At 36.3% G+C, this 22,602-nt stretch overlaps 1 protein-coding gene across 2 annotated transcripts in view; it reads left to right on the top strand.

Moving 5' to 3' along the window:
* Positions 1 to 22,602, top strand: part of ACSS3 (acyl-CoA synthetase short chain family member 3) — a 63,036-nt gene that overhangs the window by 12,766 nt on the left and 27,668 nt on the right. For both annotated transcript variants that reach the window (XM_056515370.1, XM_056515375.1), the window contains exons 4-9: positions 1,272 to 1,406; positions 1,700 to 1,840; positions 4,119 to 4,199; positions 4,283 to 4,378; positions 10,541 to 10,692; positions 15,366 to 15,469. In XM_056515370.1, the coding sequence (XP_056371345.1) occupies positions 1,272 to 1,406; positions 1,700 to 1,840; positions 4,119 to 4,199; positions 4,283 to 4,378; positions 10,541 to 10,692; positions 15,366 to 15,469 (709 nt within the window). The remainder of the gene's footprint in view (positions 1 to 1,271; positions 1,407 to 1,699; positions 1,841 to 4,118; positions 4,200 to 4,282; positions 4,379 to 10,540; positions 10,693 to 15,365; positions 15,470 to 22,602) is intronic.

Below are 22,602 nucleotides of genomic sequence, written 5' to 3'. Positions count from 1 at the left end.
TCTCATATTTATTACAGTCTGACTTCAGGGTGGTCTCCCAATGAATTTTCAACTTATTTGCATATTATTGTATCTTCTTCTATTATATCAGTGCATTCCAAAAAGGAAAATCAATGACTGCTGAAATTTTAAAGCTCCTCCAAAATCTTTATATTGAATACACCACAATTAGGGATCTTTTCTGAATGGCAGATTTGGAGAGGAAACATTTTGTAATGGCACAAGAAAAATATTTAGTCTGTGCTTTCTCTGCTGAATTTATTTTAGCCTTAACTGTGGCATTGTGGTTTATGCCTACTTAATGAGATTTATGCTAATGCATGCAATTAGTAAACTAGCTTGATCAAACTGAGCACCATATGATAAATAAACTTGTAAAACTTCAAAACAAAGGACATTGAAGACTCATTCTTTTCCAAGTGAAATATGTTGTAACACGTAGTTGCTTTGGTGCTTTGCTTTTCTCTCCTAAAAAACAAAAAATAAAAATACTGGTCTTCAGACCTGAGTCAAAATAGCTTGTATGCAGATTTCTTCACTTAAGAAGTCTTACATAAAAGCTGTGGTTAATGTGACAAAGATGTAAAATCTACATTTGGAAATAAGTATTAATAGGAAATAATCTAAAAAGCTGCTGTATTAAAAAATCTCCTATTAACTATACAAATCTGATTTTTTGTAATTTTGTATCCTTAATCCTTCAACCATCTCTTGAAAAACTCTAGTCTTACTTCCCTCATGTGCCTTATGACTTCAGGTTATTCTCTTCCTGTATTTCTAGTTTTCTGCCATCTCTTGTTTGCCTACTTTTCCTCTTTCTTCTGTTTTCTATCCTGTAACTTTTATTGCAGGCTGTGAAAAAGCCAGCAAAGTTCTTCAGCTAGTATTGAAATATGAAATTGGAAGCATTTATGTAAAAGGCAAAGCAGTACAGCTAACTGTTGGCATCACTGCACCACTCTTCCTTAGTGGAGGAGCTCTGTTTTCAGTAATATTTGTACAACTAGTTAAAATTTAATATGTTGTTTTTTTACTCAAATGCTTTTGAAAATAGTGAAGTGTCAGGAGGTATTAATATTCTTCCAAACAAAAAGCAAATGCTTGGACAGTGAGAGTGCACAAGTTTGATGTACTCTAGAAAACTGATCTAAATCCCTGTGTCTAAATGTGTAAAGATAAATTGTATACATTGAATTAAATGGAAAATGTTATTAGGTTACGTATCTAAAATGCATTGCAAATGTACATATTAACTATCTTCTTATTTTTAGCCCAAACTTATTGTAACAGCAAGTTTTGGAGTAGAACCGAAAAGGAAAGTGGAATACATATCTCTCCTAGAAGCAGCACTGGCAAGGGTACAGAGCCAACCTGATAAAGTTCTCGTTTACCAGCGACTTAATTTGGTGGGTGTACAGCTGTAGTGCCTTTATGTTAGCTTTCACATGTTTGTTTAGTGCATGGGCCTGTACTTTTTTGCAAGAAATATTTTACAGTATCTGTTGTAGTTTGTTTTTAATTTTAAGGGTGAGCATTATATTAATAAGATTTAAATACTGAATAGAACTAATGCAGTAGAAAGATTACAGAAAATTTAATAGTACTGTATAAAGTTTTTGAATAGTACATATTTTTTGAATGAATTCAATTTATTCTGTGTGGTTTTCTTTTGACATTTTTCTTATTTTTCAATGGGCAGGGCCATGTTCCTCTTACCAAAGGTCGTGATCTTGACTGGGAAGAAGAGCTTGCAAAAGCACAGTATTCAAAATGTGTCTCTGTTGCTTCAGACCATCCACTTTATATTTTGTATACATCTGGAACAACAGGTTTGCCCAAGGTAAAGGACTGTCAGTAGTGTTAAGTGTCTATGACCAGCTGTTTGCAGTTCCCATTGAAAAAGCACTTACTTGAAAGGGTTGAAAATGCTTGCCAGAATACAGTGCTATAAATTATAAGCATTGCTACAAATGGGTTAATCTCATTTATTCACATTTCACTATTTCAAAGGCAGTGTCTAGGAATAAATAATGTTTTTAAAATTTAAGTAATAGTAATATAAAAACAAGATGCATTTTCTTCAAATATTTGTACAAAATAAACTTTTGAGGATAGCAGAATATCTTTTATTCAGTACTATCTTCTGTGTTTTAACTTTCTTAGATAGCATAGTATAGTTACTTAGTGACGAGACCAGTTAATATATCACTTGTGTGATAGCATTTATTGCTGACTAATCTTGTTCATTATTTACATATTAGCTAATTTTCTAGTAGATAAGACATGGTGAATGGCATTACAGATTAAATGAAATAAAGCATGGTCTGAATGCTTGTGTTACTGCACAATTCTGAGTACATAATATCCTAAAAATAGTAGTTTAGATTAAGTGAAAATTAACAAATTTGGAAATGTTTGCTTTTGAATGTAAATTAGTTTTAACTATCTATTTTTAAGGAATTGTATTTTAAAAGTGAACTATATGAGTGTTTGCTTGGTACTTACAATGCTCTTTTACAATGTGGAAAACAAGCTGAATATGATTTTCTGGTGATAGTCTTACCACCACTGATTCAGACAGTATCATACACCCTGGAGAGAAAAACTCTACTGCTAGAAAATTATTTAATGGTGTTGCCTATAAAGTTCAGAATCTCTTAGGATCTAAGGGAAAACAAACAGCAGTTTTGCTGAGAAAAATGTCTTCTGCTGTTACCTTGAAAGTAACATGTGTATCCTCAATAATACAGTTATATTGTCAATAATCCCAAGATAAGATCCTTTGTTACAACAGGTATTATCCTTGACTGAGTATCAATAAAGTATCTCAGAGGTAATAGTTCTCAGAAGTTGTTTCTCTGTGTTGTTTGTGCAGAGAAAAATACAGATACCTTGAATCAATCACCCTTGCAAGAGAGAGATTTTCAGCTAGCAGTAAGCTAGATAAGTAACTCTCAGTGAATAAGGTAACTTTTATATTTATTTAAGAAACTTAATTTAAATGGTCATGCAGATAAAACTACTTGGTTATGACCTTCCTAAAAAGCTTGTTGGTTTCAGAGCAGAGGCTAAGTTAGAAGCTGAGTTGAACAAAGGCATTCTGCTGTCTGAAATTGTTGAAGTGTTTGTGGACCATTCTCTGCCTTAGCAATCTCCATTTTAATGAGTTAGTGTATCTCTGCAGTCCCTCATTTCTTGGATGAGGCCTGAAAGTGCCTATTTCATTCTATTAAGTACATCAAGAGAATGTACCATGCCTAGCACAGACAGACAGCTGCATTGTAATGTCCGTGCAGTGCATATTTGTTTGGTCCAGTGGATTTCATCTGAATTTTAGTTCAGGACACCAGGACGTAGTTTACTTAATTCTTTCTTTTAGGAATAATGTGCTAGAAGGTGATGAAATGTATATTGACCATTGTAATATTGCAAAATATGTCCAAAAGCTTCCTGTTAATGATGTTCCAGTGCTTGTTTTTGGTCTATCAAGGCACATGGTGATAATCTCTCATTCTAATTTTCAAATCCCTCTTTTAGCTGAAGATTGGGGTGGTATTCATTTAGCGTTCATACGTGCTCTTCAGGCTGGATAGTAAACTTTAAAGAATATACATTGGTTTAAGCCAATTTTCTGACATCTTTGAGAAGAGTTAGGGCAGAAAGGGACATTTCAGGGGGTAATTCACCCAAGTTTTTCAGGCATCATCTACTTTGCAGGCGTGAAGATGATACAGATAGAGTAGGCAATGAGTTTAAAATATGCCTAGCATTTAGATGGTACAGTTTAAGTGAGGTAAATACTTAATCTCTTATTTTTTGTTAGCATATATTGACTGTTTTTATATCCAACTTCTATGAGAGAATTTTAACTTACTTAGTTATCTTCTGAATGTTTGCTTTATTGTATGTTTGATTTCTGTTTTGCAAAATTACTTCTTTAGTGGAAGTGTTACTATGTTCTTGGAATAGATAACTTCTTAAGTGAGAAGTATTGGAGTTGGACAACTACAACAATTCCATTGCTGCTAAAACATTAACACTTAATTGAAGACAGAAATATGATTGTATACATCAAATCTTGATCTTAAGTACTTAAATACTCAAATTTTCTCATTTAGGGTGTTGTGAGACCAACTGGAGGCTATGCAGTTATGCTTAACTGGACCATGTCAGCTGTATATGGCCTCAAACCTGGTGAGGTAATTCTATTTAAATGTCCTGTAAACGTTCATGAATGCCTTTTATAACTTCTAACTATAATTTTGTTTATATTTCATTTTAGGTATGGTGGGCAGCTTCTGATTTAGGCTGGGTTGTTGGTCATTCCTACATTTGCTATGGACCTCTCCTTCATGGTAATACTACAGTTCTGTATGAGGTATGATCCAGTCTAAAAAAAAACCCCTTGGAAATGACAGCATCTCCTCCCAACTGATAATCCAGATGATCCTGTTTATGCCTGTCTATTCTTTATGCTACAGATACTTAAACTGTGTGTGTATCTTCAGTGTTTTACTCTCCCACCTATTAAGGAAAACTTACTTCACTGTCCTTCAAGCTTGTCTACATTTGTGTGTGGGGTTATGGTTAGTGGTGTAAAGAACTCTTAACAGAGCTAGAAATGGAAAATGGTGGAGTGTACCTGTGCTATTGATTAGACTAACTTTATTTTGGAATTAGGAGAGGGTGTTGTAGTTTTGTATATCTTATGATGAGAAATACTTGCTGGATCTTAGTTGGATGCAATTGAGAGCTGTATGGTTGGAACAAGAACTTCTACTAAGGAGACTTATCCCTTCTTTCCTCCTTTCCATTCAAGGAAACTGAACCCAAGACTCATGACATTTGGGGTTTAGTCCTTTCCTTCAGGGGATGAAACCTAATGGGCTGGAGACTAGTCCAGTTAGAGTGGCCTGCAGCATCCTTACTTTGCTGCTTGAAAAAGTGACCATGCTGTCTTTCATTGTTGTAAGAATTTATTGTTGATTTTACTGAACAAGAAAGAGCAAAAACTTCACCCAGTAGCAGAAATGCACATTTGTAGACTCAAATATTATATTAGCTTGAGTATTAAATTACTATAGCCTAATTAATGTTTAAGTGCCTAATAGATGTTAATTAGATTCTTCATACTAAGGGGATTAAAACTCAACACCACCACAATAGTTAAGCAGCAGAGGAAAGCAGTGTAAGAAAATTGGCAAGTGCTTGCAGGTAATAAAAAGATTTTGGTGGTTTTATAGGGACTGTTTTTGAACACTGATGATGTGCTAGGCCACCTTAAAATTGTTTCATGAATTGTCAGAAGTGAATGCATTGGGATCAATGTGGTTATTGTCGTTGTAAAGGTTTAAATTGTTGTAAAACAAAAGAAGTAAAAATCCTACTTTTTTAACAGTGAATGTAAAGAAAAATTAGAGTTAATATCAGGTTGACCTACATATCTGCTTTGTGATTTTTTGCTCTTGGTGAGATCATTATTAAACAGAAATAGTGAATTTCCCATTTTTCTTCTCCAAGGTGCCACTAATCAAGGCTTCAGACAGTTTTAATGACATAAGTGTCATCTTTTTGAGGATTAATAATGGGAAGAAAAGGAAAATCTGTGCACAAAGGAATAAAAGTAATATTTACAAAGAGAATAGTGCTTCATTTTTCCTCTGCTCAGCATACTCTATTAATAGTAAATATTCAGAAATTTTTAGTCAAATCTCCTAAATGGTGGACTAATTATATATTTTGGGTTAGGGAGTATTGGTGTGCTGTTTAGCCATGGGGGAAGAACATCACATTCCTTTTGCTTGTGGGCAACCACTACTGGATGTAAACTGTGCTGACTTCATATCCTCACTACTTCAAGTGTTTTGTTTATTTTTAAATTACTTAGGTGACAACTTGTCATTTTAGCAATTACTATGGAAACTGTGCTTTTAGTTTTCACCTGCTGTTACACCATTGTCAGGAATGCAAAAATTATGATTAATTATTTTAACTACAAAAGCAAGTGTATTTTTTGTTTTGGTTTGTTTGTTTTAAATAATCTGTCCTGTGTTGTTTTTCTCCAAAACATGACAAACATCAGCAACAAATAAATTATTTGAAGTCTCACAACCCACTCTATTGCTCATGCTAATAGGGTTTCAAGCTGTAAGCAACAGGGCAGTATAAAGTCTAGTTACTTGTGGTCCTGTGATATCACAAAAAGGCAGCATTGTAGTTGGGACTTTGAACTGGAGCTAGGGTAAGGAATAGGATACCCACACTTGTCAAGAACCAGGCATTAAGGACTTTGAGTGGCCTAGGTCAGAGAAGGAGCTACTGTCTCACACAGAGCTGTAGCAAGACATCTGTGTGTCTGGAGTCTCTCACAAGGCTCTCTGGAGTCCTGTAACTGCAGCTGTTTTGCAGGAAATGTAAGAGAAAAAAGTTTGAAATTACTCTTCTTTGGCACAGTTCTTGGAGACATCCAGCTTTTCTTGCTGTTTTTGTAAGCCAGTATCATCAGCTTACAAAGCAAACACTGTCTCTGAAGTCTGGCAGGGATGACTTCGCCATCATCCATACTGATTGTGGAATGAATTCATATTCTTTTGAATCCTGATACATAGGGATTTTGTGTGTGCTTTGGCATCAGCAGGTTTTAGTGGCAATGAGTTCCATCCACTACATTTTCTATACAGAGAGAATTTCCTCATAATTTTGGATTTAGTGGTAATTGAAGAACCCATTGTTGCTAGGGGTCAGACAGAAAGGGAATTGATGCACTCTTGCTCCTGCATTGTTGGACATTTTATTATAGCTCTTCTTCTGTGTCTCTTTCCTCAAATAATGCGTGCCAGTGGCTTCTCACTTTCTCCATACAAGAACTTTCCTATCCCCTTGATAATTCTTGGTGTCTGAATCTTTTTTGGTAATCAAGTTTGAAATCATACATCATCAGGACATTTTGCCTCAGGATGTCTGCTCCGCTCTTCGACATCTCATAAATTGCATGCTACATCTAAGTGCTGCCAGAAGGATGCTTCTGTCTGTTTGTCTGTCTCAGTCTCTTGGTAGGACATTTCTGTGGGAAACTTCCTAGCTGATACAAGAAGTGTCTGTTTTTACTTTACTCTTTTAAGTTAGGTGAGCAGATCACTCTCTTTCTAGTGCCCTGTTCTCATTTACTGTGTTCTAATTTCCTGTCAACCATAGATATTATTGCCAGTAACTTTTAAAAATAATTTTCATCTCCAGCATTGATGTGAATACTGAATAGCAACAGGTCTCGAACTGGTCCTTGCTGAAATCCAGTCAAAGTATCTCATTTGCTCAGTCCTCAGTTGACTCAGCAGTCTGTCAATGTATTCTGAATTTAATTAACCCTGTGGTTTACTGTTCATATTGTTAACTTTTAAAAATAAAAATTGCATGTGGTAATAAACCTTCATGGAATATGGTAATACTTCTTAAAATTTTTGTATAATAAATGACTACTCTCTCTGGCAATTTTATTTGTAGGTTTTGGGCTCCAAGATTAATTTGCACTGTCTCAGATATGTTTTGCTTATGTGTTACAGTCTGATTATTAGGCAAATTAATTAAGATGCAAACAAGACCATATGCCAAAGTCAATAGTATGGATTTTATTTATTGGTACATGTGCAGTAGAGAGAGAGACAGAAATAAAGAGAAGAGGAGGGACGGAAAAAAGGGAGACAGATTAGGGGAAAATTACTGACCACCCCTGTGGATCCAGTGGTGTCCTGTTGGTCCTTCTCTTCTGGTCTTCTCTATGGTGAGTGTCCCATGAAACATGGTATTCAGTGGGTATTAATGTGCATTCAGGTGTACATGGGAATGCCCAAGCACCTCTCCTATGAGGGAGGCTTACACTTATGAGGGAGGTCTTATACAGCAGAATCTGAATGTGTTGCAGAAATTTTAATCACTTTTAGTCCTCTGGTAGAAGGCCTGAGGAATGAGTCTGGGGACATTTGGGGGCCTTTGATGGTTTATGACCCCTTCCAAGACATGAGAGCCTCCTGTATCGTGTGGACCAGAGGTTTTGCCATCACACTCCCAAAAACCCCACCTCCTCCCTCTTGGATGCTTTCTTCTTCCCCAGCCCTGTTTACTTCTCCTTAGACCTGAGGTAATTGGGTAGGAGTGCCCCCTCTATCTTCTCAACTTCCCTGTCAGGTGACTTAACTCACAGTCTGAATTCCCATCAGGAGGCGTATTCAAAGGGATGGACTTTGGTGGTCACAGATGAGCTTCTTTGCACACTTTGCTGCAGTGGGCAAAGTCCTTCAGTGGTTTTAAAAATGTTTGAGCCATTAATCATTTCAGTCTCACGTATTTTGTCCATTTTTGTTTATGCATTTGCTAAACTCTGAACAGCTTCCAGACACTTGGGAAGTTTTTCTGCAGGACCAGTAAGAATATTTTCCACTTGTGCCAATATTTTTTTCCTGAATTAGTATTAGTAATTATCACCTGTCAAGGGAATTTTCTCTGCTTTCTACTCTTTGTGTTTTACTTGGTTTTCTCCTATATCTGGGACTGATAACTCCAAAACTAAACTGTTTTAAGCTTACCTGTGACATAAATAACCACCTGTCAGAGTCCTGCATGTTTACCCAAGCGCTCCTGAAGGTTTAACAGTTTGTGTGGAAGATACACTCAGGCTCAGGCTTGCTGGAAGTTTGAGGCACAGGCAGGTCTGTGACATAGCTCAGACAGACATCAGGTATGAAGTGGGATCTGGAAGGGAGTGGGTGTGCTCAGGGCTGGACATAGCCCTTTTAAGGGGTCTGAATACTTACATTTGGTTAAAGGTAATAGTCTACTTTATTACTGTCAGACTGACCAATTTCAACTTGCTTCACAGTTAGGTGTTTTGGTGTCCAAGATGATTGGTACCAGTTCAAGTACATAGTTACTTAATGAGAAGCTGTGAAAATTTGGCATTTTTCAGAGTCTGAGGCCAGTTGTTTTGGCTTTAGTGATGTGGGCTTGAACACTTAACCATGTGCCTGCAGATCTGCAGGTACACTGGACATTACAGGGAGAGAGCATCAACTTGAACAATCAGGTTCATGAACAAATACTGATGAGCACATGAAAGCTGTGATGGAGAAGTCTGCAAGGGTGATGGCTTCAAGAAAGTCTGATAAAAGATTTTTCTTTGGGTACTGTGTGTTATCTGACAGGCAAAAGGATGTAACTGATGTAACTCACTTTTTCAGCAAGCATAATTTTGTATTTCTTTTTGGTAATTAAGGATAGGATAATTGCAAAAAGAAGGGTTTTGATGTTGGTTATACTACTCTGTTTCTTGGGCTGGGAACTGTTCTTTTTTCATTTATTTTCTCTCCATTTGTTTCTCAGTGCCTGCTTAATCCTTTTTAAAAAATGACCTTTCAATTGTGCATTCTGTTTTGTCTTTTTTAAAAAAATATTTTATAGTGCTCCTCTTTTTGAAACACCTCTCACCAGGAGCAGTATCTCACCATAGGGCTGCAAAACCACTGGTACATATCCAGCCTTGCCTGTTCTTTGAATCTGATTAATGGTTCACCAGTGCCCTTGCCACTGTTCAGGCCCAGCTGGATGCAGTAGAAAGAGTGTTTCTTTTGACTTTTGTACTCTGTCAAAGTTCATCTTCTAAGTGTGGCCTTTCTTGTGAAAAGGTTATGGTGATACTGGTGGAACTAAAACTCATTCTACATTAGCATCACCTTTTAATTTCAGAATATGTATGGAGCAGTTCCTGCACTGTGGTAATTATGCATACAGTAAGATTGTGGCTATATGATTCTGTGCTGACTGCTTTTCATATTTTCAACATCACAGAAAAATATTCTTGATTATTTTTTATTAAGATTTCTTAGCATTGAAAAATTTGTTATATATGATTACTTCTGTTACAATTCTCTTGACTATGCCCTTTAGCTCAAGAAAAACCCAACCCCAAACCAGATCACAGTCTGGTAGCAGACTAAAACAGAATATGGGCCCTTCAGGATCTCTCCAGGCTTCACGTGGGGTAGCATAAAGGTTCATAAAAGCCAGTTTTACGCAGCTAAGTGAGAACTTTTCCAGATTTGAAAAAATTTCTGGGTAAAAAAAAGCTATCTACGCATGGGGATATAGCTGTAGTACCACTGTGTCCAGAGGCTCCTTGTTCAGAAGTGTGGCTGTTTTCTGAACTGTGTCTCAGGGTGGATACAGACATGACTGCTGCTGGTACAACAGCACAGAAATAGCTTATCTTTGTGTGTGTCTTTTCATTTGCATGTCCATTTGTCCTAATTTTTTAAGTAGTAACTAGTATGTGCTGCGTTCATGTAAGGATTGGTTCCCAAAGCTTGTGAATTTATTTCTACAAGTGAATACGCTCACAGTATTATTATTTTTAACAAAACCTCCTTTGAAGTCTTACTTGAAAATACTTCTGTTGCTGTGTTACCACTACCGTTACATGCTCAAGCCTTGAACTGTCAAGGAATTATGAGGTATTTTTATCCTGTGACATTTTAAATTATTCTCTCCATAGGGGAAGCCTGTGGGAACGCCAGATGCTGGTGCCTATTTCCGTGTGCTAGCAGAGCATGAAGTAGCTGCCTTCTTTACTTCACCAACTGCAATTAGAGCAATCCGTCAGCAGGACCCTGAGGCAGCCCTGGGAAAGCAGTACTCACTGAAAAGGTGAAGTAAGGATACACTGGAAGCAGTTTTTTCCAGAAACAAGCTGCATGAACTAAGAATAACAGAGTAATCTGGGGTTTTCCCCACCTCTGTAGAGTGTCATTTTAATCTTTTCTTGAAAATCTAGGTGTACACATATTTGCTTGTAAATTTCTACTGATAGTTTTGAGGAGATGAAAGCTGTTAAGAAAGTCTATGACTCTAATGTTAAGAACTTTTACTGAGTGATTCCTCTCCCAGCTTTTACTTTACTCCCCTATGCTTATACTTGGTAATACAGTCTTGGATTATGTCATCCCATACTGTTTTTACACATAACCTCTCATTTTGTTAAGTGCATAGAATCTTTAGTGTTTGTTTAATCAGAAATCGTCAATGTTTTGGTTGCTTCCCCAAAACTTTGTTATTGTTTATGATTATGTGTGTGTCCAAAGAGCTATTTGCTGTCTTGTACTGCTTTTAAGGAGTTTATACTATCAGCATGCTTCAAAGTCTTGACTGAGTTCATCCTCATAAATCCCCTGTGAGGTGAGAGAGTGGTATTATCTGTATTTTGTAGATGGGAAGCTGAGACACAGAGATTAAGGATAAAGTCTTCTGTTAGTTTTGAATATCTAATCTGACCCACTGAAATACCACTGTTTCAAAGATTGTAGTATTGCATGAGCATTATATTTATGAAATGCTTCTAACAGTAACTTCTATCTGTGAGTGTTTAATACTTCTACAGACCAAGTTCCTGTATCTTATGGTAAAGATTCTAAAAATAAAACATACGTGGCTTTGGACCACATCTAATCTTGAAGCTGAATGATTTGCTCAGCATCACACAGGGACTATGTCAGACTGTATAGGCAGTTTTCATTCACAAGTACATCTATTAATCACCCTTGTTCAAAGAGAAGGGGAAGATGCAAAGCCGTGTAGCTTCATTAGAACTCCACAATCTTAATTGCTCAAGTTTATTATTAGTAAGCTGGATTTATTCCTGAGGTATTCATTATAAGCTTATCATTAATTTCTTCCATCTGTTTTGACTGCTGTCATCAATCCTTACTCCTCCTTGAAATAAGAAACAAGCTCATCTGAGACACTAATGCACTATTGTCCTATGATGTTTATTGACAAGAAAATGATTCAGATGCTAGAAAATTTAATTGCTGTTCCTTGGCACTTCTTAGGCAATTACTTTGTCATTTGAGTATACATTTGGTGGGAAATCTGCTAACCTGCTTTGTAAGTTGTCACATTTTCTAGGCAAATAAGAATTCTAGATGAGTCTCCTTGCAGTATCAGTTGCCACAGATGTAAAGAGGTATTTAATCATTCCTATTGAATCATATCAAATGAGCTTCTCTACTTGTCTGCACCTTTAGTTGTCTCATAATTCACTCAGCTTTGGACCATGTCATTCACTGAGATGTGCTGTCTCTTTATTAAACCCTCTAATGCAGCATTTAATGTCTAGTAGGTACAGTTGTTAAGAAAGTCTATCAGGTGATTAAAATTTCCATTTTAGGAAAATACTTGGATTTGGGTGCTACTTGGATAGACTTTTCTATTCAAGGTAAAGTGAATTCCATCTGATTCAGTTTGAAAGCAGTCTAACTTTTAGTTCATTTACTTGATCTATGATATTTTCTTCTTTGTTACATGGTAAAAAACCTTTAAATTGTCTTTCTGCTACATACACTAAAATCGATCCTTACTTTAGAGGCTGCATCCAGGAATGCAGTCCTGAAAGAGGTTTCTACCATGGTACATTTTATTTCTGAAAAGTTCTGCTAAATACATGGTAAAGGTCAATGTCACTTTAAAAAAGATAGTTACTGATAAAGAGGTGGTAGGCAATGGCAGCTTCCATACCTAAGGGAGTATTCGATTTACGTGAGTAAATTGAATTATAAACAAACTTGTGTTCTTTTGAAATAATATAAGTTAAATAAATTTCTGTTAAGAACTGACGTTTGTGGTATCACTGGCTGCTGTAAAAATTATATATGAGGTTTTCAAAGGTTCTAGTGTGTATGCTTTAAATTCCTTCTGTCTACTGGAGCCAATTCTTTGCTCCAGTAAGATCCAAAAAATCTTTGCTCTTTGAAATTTTTGCTTTTGAAACAGAATATCGCCTATGTCTTAAACACAGCTTAAAGTAAAACAGATGTTTAGTTTTTAATACTGTTGGTCAAAAGCAGTGTTAAACGACATATTTATAGAGATCTAAAGACATAGCTTTTGATAACATCCAGCACTGCTGAGCATTGCTGCCTGTTGTGTTCGATAAACAAGTAACATCCAAATTCCGTGAGCACGTTCCATTCAGTTCTTTGAATTCATTCTTCTCTTCAGAAGGTAGCTCCATAATACCAAGCCATTAACTCTTCCCATATTTGGAATCCCACTTCATCCTATAGTTGACATAGTTGTTGTGAGCTGGATTGTTCTAATTTCCAGACAATTGACAAGTGATGGTTTTGCATGAAATGGGGCAACAGCTCAGCAGTTGAGATTAACATACAAGTAATAATTTGCCATTTGTGCCCCATAGTCTGCTGTGCTTGATTGACTTTTGGTCAGTTAAGAATATTCTGCAATTTTATATCAAGACCATTTAGAGATTCTATGTTGTTCATCTGGTACTGGATAATTATGGACTTTAGAAAGAAATACGAGACTGAATATAAACTGTGCAGAAATAATGAATATAAAGTAGATAAGAAACTTCCATTATCTGTCTTATAATGCAGGAACAAGGGGATGTGAAATTAAAGTAGCAAATTCAAAACTGTTAGAAGGAAATATTTTTTTGTAGAATTGACATTTCACACATGCTGCTAAGAGCATATGTGATTAAGACCCAGAATTTATGACAGTCAAAGTACGTAATGGAGTTCTGTCTGCTGCCCCCTCCTCTGTGCTGCTGTTGATCACATGGGGATCAACACCTTGTGATGGAGTCCTGAACTGTGCTCGTGAAGAACCTTTTGGGAGCTGAGCTGCAGTTGTGTTCTGTCTCTCTTGACTCTGTCACCAAAACCTCCAGTACTTGGATTCTCGTATAAAATCTGTTCAGGGAGGGAAATGAATAAACACATCAATGGAGAAAAATCAGAACATCTGAAAATATTTTTTTTAATTGCACATGTTTAAATAAATAAATAAATATATGTGTGTGTGTATGTGGTCTCCAGATGCATTAAAAATTAGTAAGAATTCTTTATTTTCAGTTAATATTAAGAGGTGCAAATGAATCTTCATTGCTGTATTTTTAGAAGAAAAGTTTATTTAAAATCATGCAGATAGAGGTTTTTCTTTGCTAGAACCTCACTGCCCAAACTGTGCATTCCAGAATTTAAAAAAAAAAATTCTTCCAAAATCTTTTAATTTGGAAAAGTGAAGCTCAGATTATTACCCATATGAACATTTAAGCTTTTGGAAATAGTTTGGCTATGTGGTTTCTTCTGTGCTTGGAGTGACACCAAAATGTTGAACAATATTTATTGCTTCAGCACCATTAGGAACATTGATCTGTCCCCTATATGTTAGGTGATATTTGAAGTCCATTCTGGTGGGCTCCTGTATAGGACCTAAAAGCTTGATTGTGCTGAATTTCATGTTAGGAATGTAGGTTTTCAGAACAGCTGAGGACATTTATTTAACAGAGAGGCTTTAAGCCCTTTCTTCTCAATTAACTGAATTACAGGGATAGATGATTGCAGTAACAGGTGGACTGATATGCTTTGAAGTTTTAAGTGGGCTTTTTAAAAAAATCATTCAGTGGGGCATTTCATAGCCATGGTTTTGCTATACTGTTTGAGAGAAAAAAATAATTCTATAGTTCTTATGCTTAGGCTTGTGGCACTTTGCTCTGATACTCTTTCTGGTGGTTTTGTGCTGCAAGTTTTTCTAAGAGCTAATTTTTCTTCTTCTCACAGCATAAAGTTTAGCTTGAGTCTGCAGGTTATGAAATCTGATAATTAAAGCTGGCAATTCAAAAGTGAGGAATTTTGCTTTTGACTCAGGGGATAACAAGATAACTTTTCCCTAAGTCTTATATGTTCTTGGCGTTTGTTTAATTTTCTTTCTGGATTTCATTTCCATGGAAAGATTAAACTCGTAGTCTTTCTAAATGAGATCCGTCTGAAGTGAAATTTGTATCATGCCTACATTATCTGAGAATTCTCTCCTTTTGTGGTCACAAGTCTACTGGTTTTACAAAATCAGTGCAGTTTGTGTCTGCTTTTGAAGGACAAGAGTGAAGTCCTGTGTGTTCGGCAGTTGTCTTCATTCAAAATGCGTTGAGGAAAAAAGTGAAACAAAATGTCAATGACAGCATCTGGCTGTGGGAGATTGTACTGCAATGCTAACAAAGATATCTACCTGCAGAACATTTGATTATTTTTTACTTCAACTTATAGTTGCTTGCCTCTGGTCTCCCAAGGTCCTTACGTTCAAAATTAAAGTTTCTTTTACATGATGAAGTATTAAGTAGCTTAAATTAATACTGCAGATATTCTAGTTGTTACTTAGTAGGAAAGAGAATACAAAAAGTGAAAGTCCTCCTTTGTCTTTTCACTTGGTCTGGGACAGTGGCCAGAGGCACTTACTGTATTCATTGTCTTGTTTTCCTTTCCACATCCAGATCAAGATACAGACTTTATTTTTATTTAAAGGTTGAGAACGATGTTTGTAGCTGGTGAGCACTGTGATGTGGACACGCTAGAATGGTCAAAAAGAGTCTTCAAGGTGCCTGTCTTGGACCACTGGTGGCAAACTGGTGAGTAGTGTAAAATAGCCTTTATAAAATACAGTGAGGAGAATATTTTCAGACTTGTTTCTTGAGCCTGAAGGTAATTTTTTTTTTCTCTTTCCATGAACATTTTAATAAATGCAAAAAAAAAAAAAAAATTCAACCAGGAAGAATGTTTTTTGTGGTCTGAAAAGTGACTTGAGAGTAGTTTTAGAACAACATGACATTTGTAAAAGCTATATGAAAAAAATAAGGTATTTTCTGATATCCATGTTCAAAAAAAGAAGTTTGTGTCAGTATTTTTCCAGGTGTGTTTTTATGTTGTTTGCATTTGTGACTGTTGTGTGACAGAATGTTTGCTATTTAAGGTATAAACCTAAGTTTTTTGCATATATAATTTATGTAATTAAAAACAAACAATCTGCTGCATAGAGTAGACTCCTTGGTCTTTAATACTGTTCTATATGGATGTCATCCAACTTCTAGTGATTATTTTAGTGTTTCCCATTTGTTTCACTGCAATGAAGGAATCAGACTATCAGTCTTTGGGTAGCTGCAAAAATCCTAGTTGAATCCTGGATTAAGACTTGATCAAATGTATCTCCTTATAACTGTGGATTCACTATTAGAAGATTAAATTTTGATTTTGCTTCTTATATACATTATTGCTGATTAAACAATGGATATATATTACAAAAGCTCCCTCCTTCTTTCACTTCTTTTCTCCCTTCCCTCAAGAAATACCTCTAGTGTTTTCTGTGGATCATTGATTTGAGATGTGTGGTCTCTTTCTCTAGAAAGAAAAACCTTCTGAGGTTCTCCTATGATAAATCAAATAGAAGTTATAGAAGATTAGAGTGAAAGTGAGAAACTGTTTAGTTCATCTGTATTATGAATTAAATCAGTTGAGGAGGCTTAAAATGCATTGTTTTTATTAAAAAAAAACCCCGGAATACGATCTTAGATAAATAATGAAAAAGTCCTGGGGAAAAAAAAGTAGTTTCATTTTGTATTTAATCTGGATTTAATCTGCTGATTAACTGATTAATACAAGGCAAGAGACCTCTATTTTATTCAGTTCTCTATGATCCTAATGTCTGTAGGCAGGCCTGAATGATGCAGAATGAGAAATTAACTGAAAAAGGCTAAAAGATCAAGTAATGTCTTTGATGAATTGCTGAGCTGTCAATAATGAACGTTACTGTATGTAATTTTGCACGTTTTTTATCTGTCTATGCAGATATATAGATATATATTGCATATAAAATTGCTGTAGCTTTTGCATATGTTTAGTGCAGAAGTTTCATGTTACAGTATTCTTTCAGATGTATCTCAAGTATATAAATATCCATGAGAGATCTTAAGCATATGGATATAATGGAGCTTACACTGTATACAGGTAAGAGTGTGTTTAGACATTTTTCAGAGACTACCAAGACTCAGAGTACAGTGGTGTTTCTTGATTTGTATATTCATGGCATGCTCTTAAATTAAATTGTGCCGTGACTTATTGAACTAAGGTCATTTCAAATACATTGTCTGAGAGCATTTAATAATTTGATTAGAGTGAAGACCCAAGTGATTTGTGTGGAAATGTGAGCAGTTAAATGAAAGTGAGGCCTTCAGTCTGAAGAAAAAAAATTTGCTGATTCAGTTCCTATCAAAGAACTGAATTTCAATGTATAAGGAAGTAAGAATCACAGAGTCATTAGGCTGATGAGGACCTCTTGAGCTCTTTTAGTTCAATCTCCCTTCTCAAGCAGGGTCAGAGAGAGTGTTGCCCAGAGATCCTGTCCAGTTTTGAGTATCTCCATGGATGGGGATTCTCTGGGCAGCCTGTTCCAGTGTTTGACTGTCCTCACAGTAAATATATATTTTTTGGGCTCAGATGGAATATCCTGGTTTTAGTTTGTGCCTGTTGTCTCTTGTTCTGTCAGTGGGCACCACTGAGAAGTCTGGCCAACACTTCTTCAATGTATATAAATACTGGATGCCTCCCAAGAAAACCTACAGGGGTGCCTTCTGTGAGAAGCTGCCAGAAGCTTCCTTCATGTCTGGCAGGGCAAATCCCTGACAGCTCCAAAGATGGAAGTGCTGTTGGTCAAGGCTGGGCCAATTAGAAATGGTGGTAACATGGAAATATATGATAACATATTCAAAAGGGAAAAAGGAAATAAAGTTACTGCGTGGTTTAAATTGCGGCCAAGAAGAGTGGTGTGAGAGCACGAGAGGAGCAGCTCTGCTGACACCAAGGTCAGTGCAGAGGGGCAGGAGTGCTCCAGGTGCCAGAGCTGAGATTCCCCTGCAGCCCATGGTGCAGAAGAGGGTGAAGCAGCTGTGCCCCTGCAGCCCATGGAGGGATATGAGGAAGCAGAGATCCACCTGCAGCCCATGCAGGAGACCCATGCCATAGCAAATGAGTGCCTGAGAGCAAGTGTTGACCCTGTGGAAGGCCCACGCTGGATCAGCCTCCTGGCAGGGACCTATAGATCCATGGAGAGAGGAGCCAAAGCTGGAGCAGGTTTCCTAGTAGGACTTGCTACTTGGACTCTTTCCAGCAGCTTCTTATTTTTCTTGAACTGTGGAGAATTGAACAGAAGATCTGGATTTGGCCTCACTGGGGCTGAGCAGAAGGGGAAGATCACCTCGCTCAGCCTTCTGGTCACATTCTTCCCTATGCACCCCAGAGTGCCACTGGCCCTCCTGGCCATAAGGACACTGTGTGCTCGTGGTCACCTTGTCATCCACCAGGACTCCCAGGTCCTGGAGCACAGCAGTCATTGCTGTGGGTGAAAAGTCTTCCCTTCTGCTCTTCACTCACCTCTTTAGCAGAATACAAAATGTATCCCATTAACTGTGAAAAAACAAGCACTTCTGTCACATTCATCCTTGTCTGTCACTTTTCAAAATGTTGAAAGTGGATCACTGTGCTGGAAAAGCCATTTCAACCAAACAGTATTGGATTTCAGTGCATGAGGTTAAAGGTGTATGTACTGAATGTGAAATATTTTACAGAGTAGATAACTGGCTGTTTACTTCGTTAGAAATGTGCAAGGTTAGTGACTGATGACAGAATAAGGACCCACAGATTCAGAAATAGCAATTTTCTGAACTATCTCCAAAATAAAAAAAGTGGCATAATAGAAATCCCTAATCACTCCTATCAGGAGGAAGTTGAGACTATTAGCTGTGTTACATAGAACTAATAAGTATTCAAAATGCATCTTTTTTATAACAAAACAAATTATCTTTTTTTTTTCCACTTAGTTGCAGCTGAAGTTATAAATTGCTGTTTTGTTATACCTCGAATTGAAAGTTTCTGACTTACTTATACATATGAAAATGCTTTTGACCTTTGCTAGTCTGACAAATTGGTTCTTTTTCCTTAAGCTGATATTTATCTGCATTCTTCCAAAACAAGAGCATTACAAAACTCTGAGGAATTCTGGCATCTTAATTTTGCCTGAAAATTGTAAATCTTAGGTAGTTACGTTGGCTCTTTCATCTGAGGCTAAAGCAGAAGATGGAGGAGGAGGAGAAGTATCTGGGTAAATAGTGTTTCTTGCATAATGGAATGATTTCTATTCCTTTTTTAATGACGAGAAAGGTAAGGAAAAGATGAATTTTGTAGAGATTAGAACTGAGTCATCATTTGGAGATGGAAATGACTATGAGTTAAGGGAAACAAAATGCTGACAAAAGTGTTACTATAAAATACTGTTAACCACTTCCTTCTTCAGGTTTAGTAAGGTGTTTTCAAATCTCTTGGCCTCTTTGCCATATATATATAGCTAGAAATAAATTAGTATGGAGAAAGAAACATGTATTTCTTTCATTTGTTTTACATAGATTTATGGAGTGTATTTGAAATCACTGTGAATTGAAACAGGACTTTGAAACAGAAAAAAGCTTCCATCAAGGGATTTCAAAGCAGCTACACCTGGAAAAGCTGATTGCTTAAAACTGCTTTGTGTCAGTACATCTTCATCAATAGTACTCATTTGAAATGTTAGTGTTTGTTTGTGTTACAAGTATTGTAGTCACACCTTACAAACTGTGAAGTGTAAGTCACAGGATCAATGAGTGGCAAGAACGATTTCAAGCAGTGAGAACTGGGAAGAACTTGCTGTTTTCTTTGGAGATATAGCAATGGATGAAAGAATGTTATTTTCTGATCCTATGCTCAGCTGTACCTGGAGAGAGGAGAGGTTTGTTTGGGTTTGTGCAGGTGTTAAGTTTTTGCTTATTTATACATATTGACAATTAGCACTTCAATAGCAATTTTCATCTTCAAAGTTGTTGTGTAAACACAAGCAATTAATATGTTTGAGACCCCTATGAAATAAGTAGAGTTATTCCTGTCTTGCAGACATTAAATAGAGAAAGACAAATATCCTGCCCCAAGCTATCCAATAAGACTTAAATTTGGTGTCAGAAAACAGTTTGTTTTTTTTTCTTTGTTTGTTTTTTTTTTTTCCCCCCCAGAGAGATAATTTTTGGTCTTATTTACATGTTATGTTTTCAAGAAATGATACAGTTGGTCTGTTTTAGTGTTCCAGGTAATTATATTATAAGGAGCCTTGCCAAATTTATTTGAAGTAGTCTAAATGGTGTTTGGGTTATATCTGCTGTATGACTACCCTCATTCTGAGGGAGGGGCCTCAACAGACAAAGAATTGTGAGTTTTGCTAACTTTGATTTTGGAGCTAGCTTTGAGTTCTAGAATGAAAAAAAAAAGGGAAACAGCCAGGGGGTTGTGATGAGCTGTGGAGGCAGAAGGCTCTGAAAGTTTGTGTTAAACATCTTCATCTGCTTTCACGTTAGCTAAAAAATGAAACTCTACCGCATCACTTTTGACATTTTGAGAAAACGGTAAGTCAGATTTCCAATTCTTCATAATAAGTATAGGATACAAAGAGGTTTTTTTTCTCTTGATATTTAAAAAAAAAAACCATTTTGAAACTGTGTCTTTGAGGATGTATAGGAAAATTCTGATGAAACAGAGCTGAAGCTGAAAATTCAGTGATAAAATATGACTTGCGTAAAATCTCAGTCAAGAGACATGTTTTCATAGAACTTTTTTAGTTGAATACTATGGAAATGAAAATTACAGAGTGTGCAAATGTAGTAGTTTCAGATAGGAGTTATCTACTATTTCCTGAGTATCAGCTCACTAGCAGGCAAAACTATGAAACAATTGTGTACATTTTCTATTTTCATGGGAATAGGCTGCCTTATCCAGTAAGGAGTAGGTGTCTGCAGGAGGCATTAGATCAAAAATCAAATGGTGCTTGATACATTATGGCTGCTGACAAAGAAGGTTATAGTATATGCAGATTGTATTGGATATTCTGAAACTGTGTGATAAAATTTTCTGGTAGGAATTCTCCAAGTTCTGTAATATAATTAATAATGTACTCTATTACTTTTTAAATTACTATTTTTATTAATCTGTATCTTACCTCTGAAATATGCAAGTGCTATGTTGGTAATATTTTTATTAGGTTGTTGTTAGGTAATTAAACGTAGTTTTTTAATAATGCTTATACAGACCTTTTAAGAGGACTGTATAGACAACACAAATATATCTTTGAATTCAGTATAAAAAATATGAATCATGGGTAAGTGTACTCAGATGAATATATTTCAGTCTACTACTTCTGAGACAGTCATGTATAGGAAAGAGTTTATTAATGTGATCTTCAAGCAGCATGATGTGGTCCCCAGACTTCAGCTTCCATTGTGTTGCCTTGGCAACATTGTGCAGAATCTCCTTCATATGAGTGTCTTGAAAGATGGATTTTGCAACTGAATTGTTAACTAATCTTTTCAGGTTTGCACTAAAGAACTGTTCTTTAGGTGAATTACTTTGTCAGGCTAACCTCCATCTCCCTTTTGTCAGTTGGATTCCACATTTTGTTCTTCAGTCACCTTCCGCTTTGCCCCATTCAAAACTAAAGATCAGTCCAGTGACTTTGTTCAGTGTAAGGAAATTCTCAAACCCAAAGGCAATGGGAGAGGTAAACTAAAGAAAGGATGGCTGTTTTATTTGCAACAAAATTTTTGACATTTATTTTGGAGTGACAGAAATTCAGTTCTGTTACAGGGACCAGGAATCTGGAGTTAAAATGAGAGAGGGTGAAACAAATTTCTTCCAAAGTCCAGGTGACTGGTTTAGCTTATCAGGAGCCTCAGTGTAGATATAGTTCATGCTTTTTAAAGATGTGTGCATCCTGTCAAGCTTGCATCATATTTTTTAGAGAAAGCTGATAACCTGCAAACAGTTTTACAGAAGTGGGAATTACTTGTCAGAAACTTCTGCTGCTCCGCAGCCCTGATTTACTGAGTCACCTGAGCGTTATTTACTGGATAACTGATTTTATAACAGCATTCATGAGATTTTTCATGTCTCCCCCTGGACATTTGCATTCTGCCCTTTAAGGGTATGTGTAGATAGTTTCAGCCATGAAACATGTGGGCTGTGTATCATTAATAACAGTAGCTCATCATTCCCTCAATGTCAGCTAAGGACATTCCAGAACGTTTTTGGTTGCCCTTATTGTAGGAGAGAGAAGAAAAGTTTTTTTTTTTAGTGGCCATGAGCATTGCCAGGACAGAGACTGACCTTTCAGTTCTGTGTGGTTTTCTCATTCTTGGACATCAAGAAGGTATGTCTGGATTATATGCATTTTCTCTAGAATGTTTTTGGTTTGAATGAATCATTGCAGCTTCATAGGCTTATTGTGGCATTCAATGCTGTTCACTGTCTTTCACATTTCAAAAGACACAAAGTGTCTTTTCTCCAAAAACCTTTTTCATTTGAGGGTTGTTTCAGATGTGCATTTCACATGGCTTTCAGTTGTCCAGTGCATTTTGGGAAATGTTCCCAGGGCCAGGAGTGCTATGGCTTGGGAAAAAAAAAATAATTTATTTATGGAATTTATTGCAATTTGAACATGGTTAAGTCAGTAAATGTACTATGTCCTTCTACTTAAAAAAAAAAAAGAACAAAAACAAAAAAAAAACAACCCCAAAACAACAATAACAACAACAACAACAACAACAAACCAAAACAAAAAATCTCCATGCATCTCCGTACTTCACATTTCTGTGAAGGTTCTCTTTTCCTTGTTCTCTTTTCCCCATTGTCAGCTCTTCCT

This window comes from Oenanthe melanoleuca, chromosome 1A (genome assembly GCF_029582105.1).
Source record: "Oenanthe melanoleuca isolate GR-GAL-2019-014 chromosome 1A, OMel1.0, whole genome shotgun sequence".
Taxonomy (NCBI): Eukaryota; Metazoa; Chordata; class Aves; order Passeriformes; family Muscicapidae; genus Oenanthe; species Oenanthe melanoleuca.
Note: the sequence above shows the minus strand (reverse complement) of the source record. Positions and strands in the feature narration are given on the sequence as shown.